This window comes from Squalius cephalus (genome assembly GCF_949319135.1).
Source record: "Squalius cephalus genome assembly, chromosome: 5".
Lineage (NCBI taxonomy): Eukaryota > Metazoa > Chordata > Actinopteri > Cypriniformes > Leuciscidae > Squalius > Squalius cephalus.
Window position 1 is genome coordinate 15818700 of NC_137126.1, and position 13681 is coordinate 15832380.

At 43.0% G+C, this 13681-nt stretch overlaps 1 protein-coding gene across 4 annotated transcripts in view; it reads left to right on the plus strand.

Annotated features, from left to right (window-relative positions):
- abr (ABR activator of RhoGEF and GTPase) overlaps nucleotides 1-13681 on the plus strand; it is a 488870-nt gene that overhangs the window by 178988 nt on the left and 296201 nt on the right. For all 4 annotated transcript variants that reach the window (XM_079870546.1, XM_079870547.1, XM_079870548.1 and 1 more), the window contains one exon: nucleotides 10704-10802. In XM_079870546.1, coding sequence (XP_079726672.1) covers nucleotides 10704-10802 — 99 coding nt within the window. The remainder of the gene's footprint in view (nucleotides 1-10703; nucleotides 10803-13681) is intronic.

Below are 13681 nucleotides of genomic sequence, written 5' to 3' on the forward strand. Positions count from 1 at the left end.
AGTCTTCAGTGTCACATGATCCTTCAGAAATCATTCTAATATGCTGATTTGGTGCTCAAGATTTTTTTAAATTATAATCAATGTTGAAAACAGTTGTTCTGCTTAATATATATATATATATATTACATTCTTTGATTAATGTTTATTTAAAATAGAAATTTTGTAACAGTGTGTTTACTGTAAATTTTTGTCAATTTAATGCATCCTTGCTGAATAAAAGTATTCACTGCTTTAAGAAATCTTACTGGACCCAAACTTTTGAACGGTAGTGTATAAAATAGATATTTTATACTTCCCTTTCAGTGGAAGTCAATATTTTATTTCCCATCTTATCAATCTTATCATCCACCAAATAATGCACACCTTTCCTCCACCAAAATTTGAGGTATTGTTCATGTCCATAGCACAAAATATGTAGGAAGTTTTCTGAAATGTAACACTTGTCTTTAAAAAGCTAGTTTTTTTTTTTTTTTTTTTTTAAAAGCAAGCACCACAAATAAATAGTGTTTCACCTTAATGAAAACTAATCACAACTGGTAATTTTAAATTAACCTTCTATTAGCATTCTATTAGTGTAATAAATGGTGGGCCAATGTCAGTGGATCATTACTAATAAAATCCCTAAATTCAGAGGCTGACTTTAGCTTGTTTGTTTCTAGTTTCAGGATATCTTGCAGACTCAAACCTGCATCATATGTGAGCACCAAAGCTCAACGTGAGAAGAGCATGTGCAATATCCATTGTGTCATAGCTCTCACCAGTTACAGATATTTTGATGTGTTCAGTCAAAATCAGATGATTTTCTCACAGATGAAATTAAGGCTTGCAAATACTTTTTCACAACAATTTTCCATTTCAAATAGGAAAATAAGTGACACTTAGAAGAACTTCCCAGACTCACTTCAGTCTAACATGGACATTCATTAATATTGACAATATATTCTGGTAGATGAATGCATTTCTTGGTCTGGCTGTACATTGTCTGTTTAGACAGTCTAGGAACTTCTCAGTCTCTGTAACTTCCTCTTCTGTCATGTTTGCCCATTCTTTGTCTTTCACTAATGACACTAACTGTGTTTATAAATAATTTTCTTCCTGTGTCGTCATTCCTTATCAATATCTTATCGCTATCAGCACTGGGCACCGTAGTCACTGCTATTCATTAAGTAAAAGCTGCTGTGCAACACTTAAATTCTGAACCTCAACACACATGAATTCAAATCGCTCTCATTTTAAAATTTTAGTTTTTTGGTCTCCCTAAAATGAAATTTAATGGTCACCAAAATTTGGTAACAACATTCAGTAACACTTTATTTTACAGTGTCCTTGTTATATATGTTACATGTACTTACCATAGTAATAACAGTAAATGATGCATAATTACATGCAACTAAACCCTCAACCAAATCCTAATCCTACCCTAACCCTATAGTAAGTATATGTAGTTGCTTAATATTACTCAGTACTTAAATATATAATTACACTGTAACAATGACACCTTAAAATAAAGTGTAACCCAACATTATTTTAAAAATATCTGTCATGTTACACAGAAGAAAGAAAGTTTTGGAACAACGTGACTGAATAAATGATAACAGAATATTAATTTTTGGGTGAACTATCCCTTTGAGGGTCTTTAAAGGGTTCTTCAGGGTTTTCACAATCTGTTTCAAAAGTAATCCTTTTTTATTCTTTACACGTCCAGTATCATCATCTTCACACAGGATATTCATAACTGTCATAACGAGTCCTGGCCTAACTTTAGTCTGAAACGTGTTCATTTTTCCCCAAGAGAGAGTCACAGAATCAATAGTGCTCTGGACAAAGGAGGGTTTGTGAGTGAATTATAAGGGCAATAGTGGGGATATTTGGCCGCTTTCTTTATGCAGTTAGTCATAAGGGTGGTACTTCCTGTCTTTTCAGATAGAACTGCTGTTTATTCCTTTATGTAATCAAATTTCATGGGTTTCAAGCAGACCCAGTCATGTTTTGATTTATCCTCATATATATGTGGTGGTTTTGGTGGACAGACATGGAGGGGGAATTTACACATACAGTAATTGTTGCTAAATATTTTATATGAACTCATAAGCAAGAGCTGTTGTAAATGGAAAGTTCAAAGGGGGATTTGGTTTAGGCTTATTTGGAGCAAAAACATGGAAGCAGACATTTGAAAGTTGGATGACACTTGAAGGCTCCTTAAGTTTTCCTCTTTCATTCATTATTCACAGGTGTTTGTTCAAATGGCTGGGTTTAGATAGCATGTCTGTGTCTTTGTTTGAACACACAAACACAGAAACAGTTTGAACTTTGTACCTGGATGGGTGAATTCTCAGGGTGTGTCTCTGCCTGAGAAATTTCACACCAGAGAGAGAAATAAAATCAGAACAGACTAGCCTAGTAGTAGGAAAAACTGAACACATGGCTTGATTAACTACAGGTGGTGCAAATTTCTTGAATATCACAACAAAAATTTACCTATGCATATGATTCACTACAGTTCCCAGCTGAAATGTACACTAAAGGCAGTAAAACACAAACAACTTTTATTCCTTTTCACACAAATTATGATTACGGACTAATTTGGTTGAAGCCATTTTCTTGTCAAGGCTTTTCTGGCTGACAACAACTGCAGATAAGTACTTGTTTAGGATTCTGTTAAAGTCAGATTTGGGGTTTCCATACCTAGGTACATGTGTAAGAAATCAAAAGGGATATTAGTTTGAAAAATATTCTCTAAGAATCTGTGTACCTCTTGCCAAAAGGGTACAGCCTTTCGGTAGGCCCAGAATAAGTGATAATGATTAGCGTCGCTGTCGCCACACAGTCTCCAGCACCCTGTTCCTATGTTTTGGTATGCTTTCTGAACAGGGGTAATAAAAAATCTCATTAAGTTTTTCCATCCAAATTCTCTCCAAGTTAACGAGTAAAGGCGGGCATACACTGTGCAACTCACACTGAACGAATAGATCGCATGCGATGTAAAGCCAAAGCTCAGGATTTATGTGCTCACACTATACGGTCCGAATGTCGAGCTGCGACTTCACTGCTCACACTATACGTGTGAAATATGTGCGAATCAGCACGATAAACCGTACTCGGTTACCTAACGTAACCTCGGTTCTCTCTAGAAGAGGTTCTCTCGTATTGCGTAAGTTGCTTACGCTACGGGTAAAGTCATCTTTTCTCGAGATCTGAAGCCAAAAAAATATCCTTAATTTTGTATTTATTGGCAACGCAGTGCGGCAGCCAGCAGACCATAGCAGGCTGTATAAGCGTGCTCATTGGCTGTCCTGCGGCAACTGCAGCAGCCTACCGGTGAGCCCTGCGTGACGTCACGCCCAATAAGGGCGCTTCGCGCCCTCCACGCGTCACAGCCCGCCAGAATGGGTGTGGCTTAGCGTATATAAGGAAGGGCTCAACAGGCTGAACTCTGGTTTTCATTAACTGAAGCGAATAAGCTTGTGGCGCAAGCACGGCAGGTTACGCAATACTCGTTCCCTCTTCTAGAGAGAACCGAGGTTACGTTAGGTAACCGAGTACGTTCTCTTACGAGAGGTTCTCTCGTATTGCGTAAGTTGCTTACGCTACGGGAACCCCTTGTCAACGCCGTGCACGCTGAGCATCCACTGCATGAGTCCCAGGGAAAGCCCGGGGAACACAAAAACATGTGGGAAACAGGCGGTCAGCAACGCGGACCAGCACATGTAATAAGCCCTTCATAGGAATACAGAGTGGCTCCGCCGGTCTATGTATAAACGTGTGGAGAACAGGCGGCCAGCAACGCGGGCCAGCACAAGTACATAAGCACATCATAGGGAAATGGCTCTGCCGGACTATGTATAGAGAATATCACCCCTTCGTGCAGCTCAACCAGAAGAGCTAGTAGTCACGTTAGAGTAGCCTGCACATGAACAACTGGGCAGAACATACACATCACCTAGACTGATAAAAGATTAGCCTGCAAGGTGGGAACTTTCAGGTTATAATACCTAACGAATGTAGAGGGGGAGGCCCAGCCTGCCGCCATACAAATGTCGTGAATAGAAATCCCGCTGGACCAAGCCCACGACCTAGCCATGCCTCTAGTGGAATGGGCCCTGACGCCCATAGGGCACTGCAGGTGTTTGGACGCATAAGCTGCTGCGATAGCGTCCACTATCCATCTGGACAGGCTATGTTTCGAGGCGGCGAGATCCTTGGTGCGCCCACCGAACGAAATAAAGAGTTGCTCAGAACGCCTGAAGGTGATGTAAACTCTCAGCGCCCTGACGGGGCATAGGAGGTTATCACTGCCCTCGCTATCGGATGCTGGCAGAGCCGATAGGGAGATGATCTGCGCTCTAAAGGGAGTGCCAATCGCCTTGGGGACGTAACCATGTCTCGGTTTGAGGATAACTTTTGAGTAATTTGGTCCAAACTCGAGACATGCGGGGCTAACAGATAGCGCGTGTAGATCCCCCACACGTTTTACTGATGACAGAGCTATCAGAAAAACGGTTTTGAGCGAGAGGTACTTTAGGTCCACGGATTCTAACGGTTCAAAGGGATACACTTTTCAGGACCAAAGAAAGATCCCAAATCGGAACCGAAGGGGGCCGCGGGGGATTCATCCTCCTGGCTCCTCTAAGGAAGCGGATGATGAGCTCGTTCCTTCCTATTGCACGGCTGCGCGTCGACTCAGCGAACGCTGCAATAGCCGCCACATACACTTTGAGCGTGGAAGGGGACCTGCCCTTGTCCGACAGCTCTTGAAGGAAGGAAAGCACCCACGAAACCCCACACGTGCGTGGGTCCAGGCTCTTTTTAGCGCACCATTTGGAGAACACTGACCATTTAGACGCGTAGAGTCTTCTCGTAGAAGGAGCTCTAGACTGTGTGATCGTGTTCACGACCCCTTCTGGCAAGGCAACGGGTATCCGTTGATTATCCACGCATGCAGAGACCAGCGCTCTGGATGGGGATGCCAAATCGATCCTCCGCTTGAGAGAGAAGATCTTTCCTCACCGGGATCGGCCATGGGGCTACGTGCGACAGCCTCACCAGCTCTGGGAACCAGGTTTGGTTCTCCCATCACGGGGCAATGAGGAGCACTGAGTGGCGCGTTTCCCTGATCCTCTTGATTACCTGTGGTAACAGCGAGATCGGAGGGAAAGCGTACAGTGGGCAGCTGGGCCAGGTTTGGGCCAGCGCGTCCTCGCTCTTCGAGAGGAACCTCGGGCAATGAGCATTGTCTTTTGACGCAAAAAGGTCGACTTCCGCTTTGCCGAAAAGGCGCCACAGTGACTGGACTGTCTGAGGGTGCAGGGACCATTCTCCCGGGGGGATGTTGTCCCTGGACAGTCTGTCTGGGCCAAACATTCTTGTGGACCGTGAGCCCACACAAGAAGGCGTTCTGTCAGTTTGCAGAGTTTCCTGGATCTGACACCGCCCTGGTGGTTCACGTATGACACCACGGACATGTCCGTGCGGACTAGAACATGGTGGCCCCGTGTGTGTGGGAGGAAACGCTTCTGCACGTTCTCGACCGCTATCATCTCCAGACAGTTTATATGAAGCACTGCTGCAGCTGATGCCATACAACCCAGCATCCTCTGAAATGTTTTTAGAGGAGCGACGCTGCCTTTCTGGAAAGACGCGGCCAGGCGTTGAACACGGCGCGCGCGCTGTGTCGACAGCCGGGCCGTCATTGCCACAGAGTCCAGTTCTATACCCAGAAAAGAGACTGACTAACTGGGCAGTAATAAGCTCTTGGTCCAGTTGACCGTGAGACCCAGGCTTTCCAGGTGGCTGAGAAGCACTGTTCTGTGAGAAATAAGTTCTTTCTCTGACTGTGCTAGAATCAGCCAATCGTCCAAATAGTTCAAAATCCGCATGCCCTGATTTCTCAGGGGAGCGAGAGCCGTGTCCATGCACTTCGTGAATGTACGGGGTGCCAAAGACAGGCCGAGCAGCAGGACGGTGTATTGATATACCTGACCATCGAAGGCGAATCTCAAGAATGGCCTGTGACGGGGTATTATCTGAATCTGAAAGTAAGCGTCTTTCAGATCGAGGGAAATAAACCAGTCCCCTGGGTGAATTTGCGCGAGGATCTGTCTGGTTGTGAGCATTTTGAACGGTCTTCTCATAAGAGCTTTGTTCAAATATCTCAGATCTAGGATCGGTCTGAGAGCTCCGTCCTTCTTGGGCACGAGGAAGTAACGGCTGTAAAAGCCTGACTCGCTCAGAGAAGGAGGTACCGGTTCTATGGCCCCTTTGGACAGAAGTTTCGCTATTTCTGCACGAAGTAGGTGTGCTACTTCCCCATTCACTCTCGTCTCGGTTCGTGCTTGAAAGCGCGGGGGACGGCGAGCAAACTGCAACGAACAGCCCTGCTTTACTGTGCTCAGCACCCATTCTGACACGCCTGGAATAGCTTCCCATGCTTTTGCATGTACAGCTAGGGGCAGAATGGCCTCCAGGTTCCGATTGCCGCACTCTGTGGGCTCGAGAACCTGACTCGGAGGCGCGGGCGCAGTGCGCGTGCTCTCGGTGCTTGAATACGGCGGCTCGCAGACAGCGATGGCTGGCCGTTTTACACACAATGTCCCGGTGGCTTCGGACGGGGAGCATATTGTGCGAGGAACGGGGCGCAAGAGTGGTGCCGGGGGTAAAATGCTTGTCAGTAAGTGTGAGCGCTCGTGAGCGGGCGCAAGACATTCGTAACGTGACCGGCAGGAAGTGGCCGTGTAACGGAGCGGGCAGTGAGTAGGTGTGGGCACGGGGTCGTGGGCACATATTCTACATCTAACACTCGAGCGGCTTTTGCCAGCTTTGAGAGTGGGCTCCGTGAAAGGCATGGGGGGGTATAGTGCTTGTGTGTAGGGGTGAACACTGAAACGTGGGCACATTTTCTACACTTAAAACACATGCGGTGTGAGCCGGATTTTTTTTGTTTTTTTGTTTTTGTTTTTTTGGCCGTGTGACAGAGCGGGCAGTGAGCAGGTGTGGGCACGGGTTCGTGGGCACATTTCCTACTTTTAACGCTTGAGCGGTATTTGCCAGCTTTATGAGAGTGGGCTCTGTGAGAGACACGGGGGTTATCGTCCTTGTGTGTAGGGGTGAACACTGAGACGTGGGCACATTTTCTACACTTAAAATGCCAGCGGCTTGAACCGGATAACCAGACATTACACTCTTTTGAGATTTCTCTGGGTTGCCGTGAAAACGGCGGTTGCGTGCAGGCGAGCGGGATGTATTACCGGCTCGTTGGCTGCAAGTACACTTCTCCAGTAGCCTTTCCAAGGGGACTGACAGAGTAATGCTTTGAAGGCTCATGTTTAGACGTTCATAAATACTCGCGGGAGGGTGCGAGAGGCGAGTTCGCTTTCCGTATGTAAGAAAGCTGGCCGCGAACAGCATAATTTTTATCTGCCGCCAGAGCCAGGATTCGAACACGGGTCTCTGGCGCGAAAGCCTAAAGTCTATGCTCATTGCCACAGGGGGAAACACACATAAGCTTTCGGTCAGCGTGAGCATATAAGAGAGCGCCATCATGTTCTGTGTCGGCGTTTGTTTGCAGGCGTGCATGTATTATAACAGGCTCATATACTGCAATATTAATATTTCCAGCCGCCTGAACTTAAGAGGGGACTGAGAAATGTGTGAGAATTGGAGGTTGGTCCGGCCTCGGCGGGACTAACAACACTCTCTCTCCTCCTTTCGCCGGTGAGTGAGGCACGCCGGGTGCTGAACATTGCTCGTGACCGTCTGCTCTGACTTCCCTTGTGAACGGCGCAGTTTGCGCGGCTCAAACAAAGGGAGGGAGAGCGGGAAGAGGGGTCGTAATAGGCGAATAGCCAGAGAGCGTCAACATGTCTTGTGTCAGCGTTTGTTTGCAGGCGTGCATGTATTATAACAGGCTCGTTTACTGCAATATTGATGTTTCCAGCCGCCTGAACTTAAGAGGGGACTGAGAAATGTGTGAGAATTGGAGGTTAGTCCGTCCTCGACGGGACTAAAACACTCTTTCCTCCTTTCGCCGGTGAGTGACGCACGCGCGGGAGCCGCGAGGGCGGGGTAGCTTTCTTGCAACGTAAAGAAAGTTAGCCCCGTGACCGTCCGCCTCTGACATCCCTTGTGAACGGCGCAGTTTGCGCGGCACAACAAAGGGAGAGAGAGCGGGAAGAGGTGTCGTAATCGGCGAGTAGCCAGAGAGCGTCATCGTGTTTTGCGTCGGCTTTCGTTTGTAGGCGTGCATGTATTATAACAGGCTCGTTTACTGCAATATTGATATTTCCAGCCGCCTGAACTTGAGAGGGGACTGAGAAACGTGTGAGAAATGGAGGTTAGTCCGGCCTCGGCAGGACTAAAACACTCTCTTTCCTTCTTTCGCCGGTAAGTGACGCACGCGCGTGGGGCGCGGTAGCTTTCTTGTAACGTAACGCCTCTGACATCCCTCGTGAACGGCGCAGTTTGCGCGGCACAACAAAGGGAGAGAGAGCGGGAAGAGGGGTCGTAATCGGTAACCAATGCGCTGTGAGGATAATAAAATATTACATAGAAGCTTACTCCTCCTCATTGAAAATTGTCTAAAACATTTAGGTCGATTACAATGAATTATAGGCATATAATTAATTATTAACAGTCTAATATGTCCAAACACTGCAATAATTAATCAATGAAAATTAAAAACAGCTTTATTTCAAAAACACTGTTTAACAAATTAATAAAAGAGGCAAACATTGCAGGTGGCTTGGAAGAAGTAGGTAATGGTTAATCCATTTTGCAACACGAACTGGAGGTAAGCAACAGTAATTTGTAGTTTGAACTACAGAACTTAAAGATCTCCCTTTTTTCTTTCTTTTTTTTTTTTTTTTTTTGCTGCAGATAAAACTTCTGTTTTCGCGCAAGGCACAGTGAGGGAAAAAAACAGTTTAGGGCAGTCGGTTAGTAGCTCTGCTTCAACTGTGCGATATCGTCAAGAGGAGCGACCAAAATTTCGAACATGCCAGAAATTCATCCGACTATCCGATTGCCGGTCAGGAGAGGTTAATCGCCTCTCGTTTCCCACTGTACACTGCACAACAAACGACGCACAACAAAGCTGAAAATCGGCCCGGCCTGAAAAAGAGTCGCACGAGTCAGAATTCGGCTCAAAATCAGACGAAAATCGCACAGTGTATGCCTGCCTTAAGTTGTCTTCCACTGCATTTTACACATTACTTCCCAGTCATTCTTGTCTATTGCTGTGCCTATTTCCAGATTTGTGTTATTTATTCAGACTGAGGCTGACTCTTCTGTCTGCGCCCCCCTTTGTAATTTCATCATATCTATTTCTCATTTGTAGATAATGATAGAAGTCTTGATTTACCAGACCATGTTTCACCTTGAGAGTTTGAAAGTCTGTTAGTTGTCCGTTATGTGTAAATGTAAAGTAAGAAGTGAGGCCTTTCTCTGCCCACTCATGGGATCTTTTATCATGTCTATTGGGTACAAATTCTGTGTCATAGGCACACCATCTTAACATCGCCACTGCCTTGGTTAGTTTATTATTTTTGCAAACTTGATGCCAGATCTTAAAAGTTAGTTTTATCCACGGATTATCTTTATCTGCCAGGTGAGCCAGTAGTCTCTTATCTGCTACCATGGCTTGTATTGGAGGGCCATTAGTAATGAATTGATTTTCAATACCAATCATCTCAAAACACCTTTACCATAGTGTATGATTTGCAAACTAATACATTTTGACATTTGCGTCACATAGCTTTCTCCATCTTTATTGCTTTTCCGCTGTAAGTAAACTTGCTTGGTAGCTCACCTGGTACAGCATTGCGCTTTGCGATGCAGAGCTCTTTGGTTCAAGTCCTGGGTAACATGGTTCACCAAAATAGCTTGAAGTCATGTACTGTAAAAACAAGGTTAAATGGCTTGGTTGCTTCAGCAAATGTGTTTTTGTCTCACATTTTCTTTCTTAATACTGTCGGTTGCATTTAGTGTAGGGTGGTATGTTATTTTCAAACATAATAGAGCATTAACCTTTTAGCTGAACTTAACGGACATTTAATTTGATTCGAACTGCCGTGATATGTGCATGAACCAACCTAAAATATTTATCTGTTTTGAAGTCAAATGAACACACTTATTAGGGCCACTTGATTTTGAAACTGCCATAAAATGTGCAAGAGTGAATTAGGTAATCCTAAAATAAAAATTCTATCATAATTTTCTTACCTTCATGTTGTTCCACACTTGTATTACTTTCTTTCTACTGTGGTGCATAAAATGTAAATTTTTGAAGAATATCCTGGCTAAACTTGTTGCTGCCAAGTTCCAAAATGACAAAATGTTCTTATTACTTCCACAATATTTTACCAATCTTCTAAAGCTATATAGATGCATTGTTTGATAACAGGCTGCAATTTAAGTTATTCACTGACAATCTTACATTAGTGAAATTATGGCAAAATTTAATTACAAAAACAGGTCCATTGTCAATAGTGTAGCAATTTATAAAGCACCACTCACATAGAAATCACTTTTATACCAAGCAGCTTTCAGTTTTCACTGCGGTGCAGTGAATGTCAGGTATAAATACAATAGCATAATTCATTTGGACCATTATGATTTTGCAACAGTTTTGAAGCTTGATAAGCCCCAGTGCGTGATATATGTTTTTAGATTTGCCTGATTTATCTATATTGTATGTGTTTCTGTTTCAGGGAGACATGGAAAAAGGTCTGGAAATGAAGAAACTGGTTCTGTCTGGTTTCTTGGCCAGTGAAGAAATCTATATTAACCAGCTGGAGGCATTGCTGCTAGTGAGTACTACTGCCACAAATATTGTCACTCACACTTTATGATAATCTTGATGTAGGAACGTCTCAGTTCTTGGTGTGTGGAGTGTATTAAGTAAGCAATATAACATACTCGAGGTTTGCTGTTGAAGCACAGCCCCTTTAGCTGTGACTGTATTCACAATGCAGCATGCCTAGAGTACCTTATAGGTGGTTTGCAGTCACGTTGATTGTGATGACTCGCGACATTCAAATGGAGGGCAGGAAGTGAAGAGCGGAATGGACGAGATGGAGGAAAGTCTGTACTGTACTACTTTAGATGCTACAGATGGTACCCAACCAGAATGCCTATTACCGCCGCGCCAGCCGCCGCGGCGAAATCACCGCGGCGAAAATAAACCAGCCGCATTTCAAAGTCGTTCCCGAAATGACCGCCAGGTGGCGCAAAGGGACATTGTGCAAAACAGCAGCAATAGCCGTATTTTAAAATGTAAGTGGGTTAAATATAAAACCCTAAGCCTGATAGGCATATTTTTCATATATATAAATAGGCCTATTAGGCTACAACAGAATAGAACCAAAGATAGAATCAATTTTAGAACTGAAAAAATAGAATCAAAAGTTAAAAATAGAGACGATATTAGGAGCAATGACGCTGAATATTTTTACTATTCTATTGAGGAATTAGATAAATGAAGAGCTCCCGTGAGCGATACAATTGCATAGTAATTTATAGTGATTTCAAAAGCAGTCCTTAAAAAAAAATACATGGAGTAGTGTGGTATAATTTTTCAGAGATTACGCGGAACGGGTTTTAGTTAAGATCATGGTTTCAATGCCCTTAATGTATAGGCTAGGCTACTGCTTTAAAAAAATGTCACAACGCGTTTTGAGATTGTTTTGAATTAAACATTGAAGTTTAAAATGTAGTGTTTTGGCACACCAGGCCGAGTGGCATTACGCATTGTTCAAAAATCAAGTTTTATTCTGACATGTTGAATTGGCGTTAGAATTTTTTTTTAGATTTATTAGATTTAGATTTTAGATTTCGTTAGATTTATTTTTCTCATAACAGCTAAAATAACTTAATATATGCCTTGTCTTAATATGACCTACTTAATATAGGCAATAGGCATATACTAGCCTATATGATAGCCTAAATTAGCAAAACTTGGCCACTAAATATTTAATTTTCAATTATTTTAATTATCACAATTAAAGTTTTAATTTTATTAAATTGAACAAGCGCAACAATTAGCATTTAATCAAATATTCTAAAAGATGTATTATTAATAATAATGTTATTTCAACATAATATTTCGTTTTTTCGACATAATATGTGTGCGTGCAACAAGCAAGATGTGTATTTGTAAATCCGGTGATGCGTGCATTGATTTTTATCAATAAACTAGTGTTTTCTGACAGTGTCGACTGCAAAGATGAAGTTGACGATCGCCATATTTGTAGTGAACGCACCTAGAGAGAAATGCACATAAAGACATAATCAGAGAGTAGCCTTTTTCTTTTCGTTTTGAATTATTTCGTTTGAAGACATTTCAAGCTTTGTGTATTTGATGTATTTATCATGTCTGTGTAGGGTGACCACCTGCTAATAAGCCCAAGGGGGGACAAGGGGTATGTTTCTGAGGGACAATGTGGGACACTGTCTGGCGCGGCAGTGCCCCACTGGCAGACTCACTGATAGTGGTTTACCCATTTCTAGCACATACCACCTTGCATAGTATTAATAATGCCCTATTCTCCTAAACGAGTAATTTTTGAGTTATGCTCATGAATAGGCCAACCAATGTGTATTTTTTTTCTAAATAAAGAATCATAATATTTTGAACATTCATTGAATTGACAGATATACTTCCACTTAAGATTTACTATTTAATTTTATTTATTTTTCATTACAATTTATTTACTTTAAATAAATTATAATATAAATGTATAGGATTAACAGGAATTGTAGTTGCTCAACACCACAGGAACAGTTAAAAAAAAAGTATTTAAAAAAAATACGATTGACCTCGTATTCCCCTCCCTCCATGTCCGATTGAGAAGGACGTTTTGCAAAGGTCACAAAAAGCCCTCTCGGTATCCCCCTCAACACCTTTCAGCCACAAATATTCATTTCCCCATTCTTGTTTCTTGTACTCACACCTTCTCTTTTTAATTGATGATGGCGCCGTTGCCTCTCAGACAGTCTCTTTCTCGAATTTTTCGAATTGGAAAGCGCGCATCTGAAAGTTCCTTCCTTCCCAGTGTGTCTGGTATGCGCGTGCGTGCGCTGTCATGACAACAACGAAAAAGTTGACAACAACCTAGTCAGCAGTTCAACTGAGGGGTGGGTGTGGCAACAATAGCGTGCTGAAATGTCAAGTAATGTTCGTTTGTCTGCTTGGGGCTCGAGTATATAGAGCGACCAACTTTTTTTTGAGCAAGCATAGATTATGCGTGACACGGTCTCAATTTGCGTGATGCGTGAATTGGGCTTCAAACGCTGTGCGCGCACGCGCTACGCGGGACGGGTGGTCACCCTATGTCTGTGTGAGGCATACGCTGAGTTTCGTTAAGTTAGGAGGATGAGATGCGCTCCAGCTGACGTGCAACGCAAGTGACCGCGCGGGCGCCTCCATGATTAGTGTCTGTTATATTTGCTTCTCTTACTTATTAAATACAGGCAATTGGTTGATGAAAAATTTATTCAAATTAAGATACAATTTATAGAAAACGAAATTCACTTTAAATAAAGGTTTTCTACTAAACAAAACTTAATGAAGTGGTCAAAATCATGTCTGACCCACTCCATATCCATCTCTCGATATAATGCATCCTATCTTACTCGTGCTGTTCACTTTTCATATTCAACATAGATGGAAAAAAATAACATTATAATA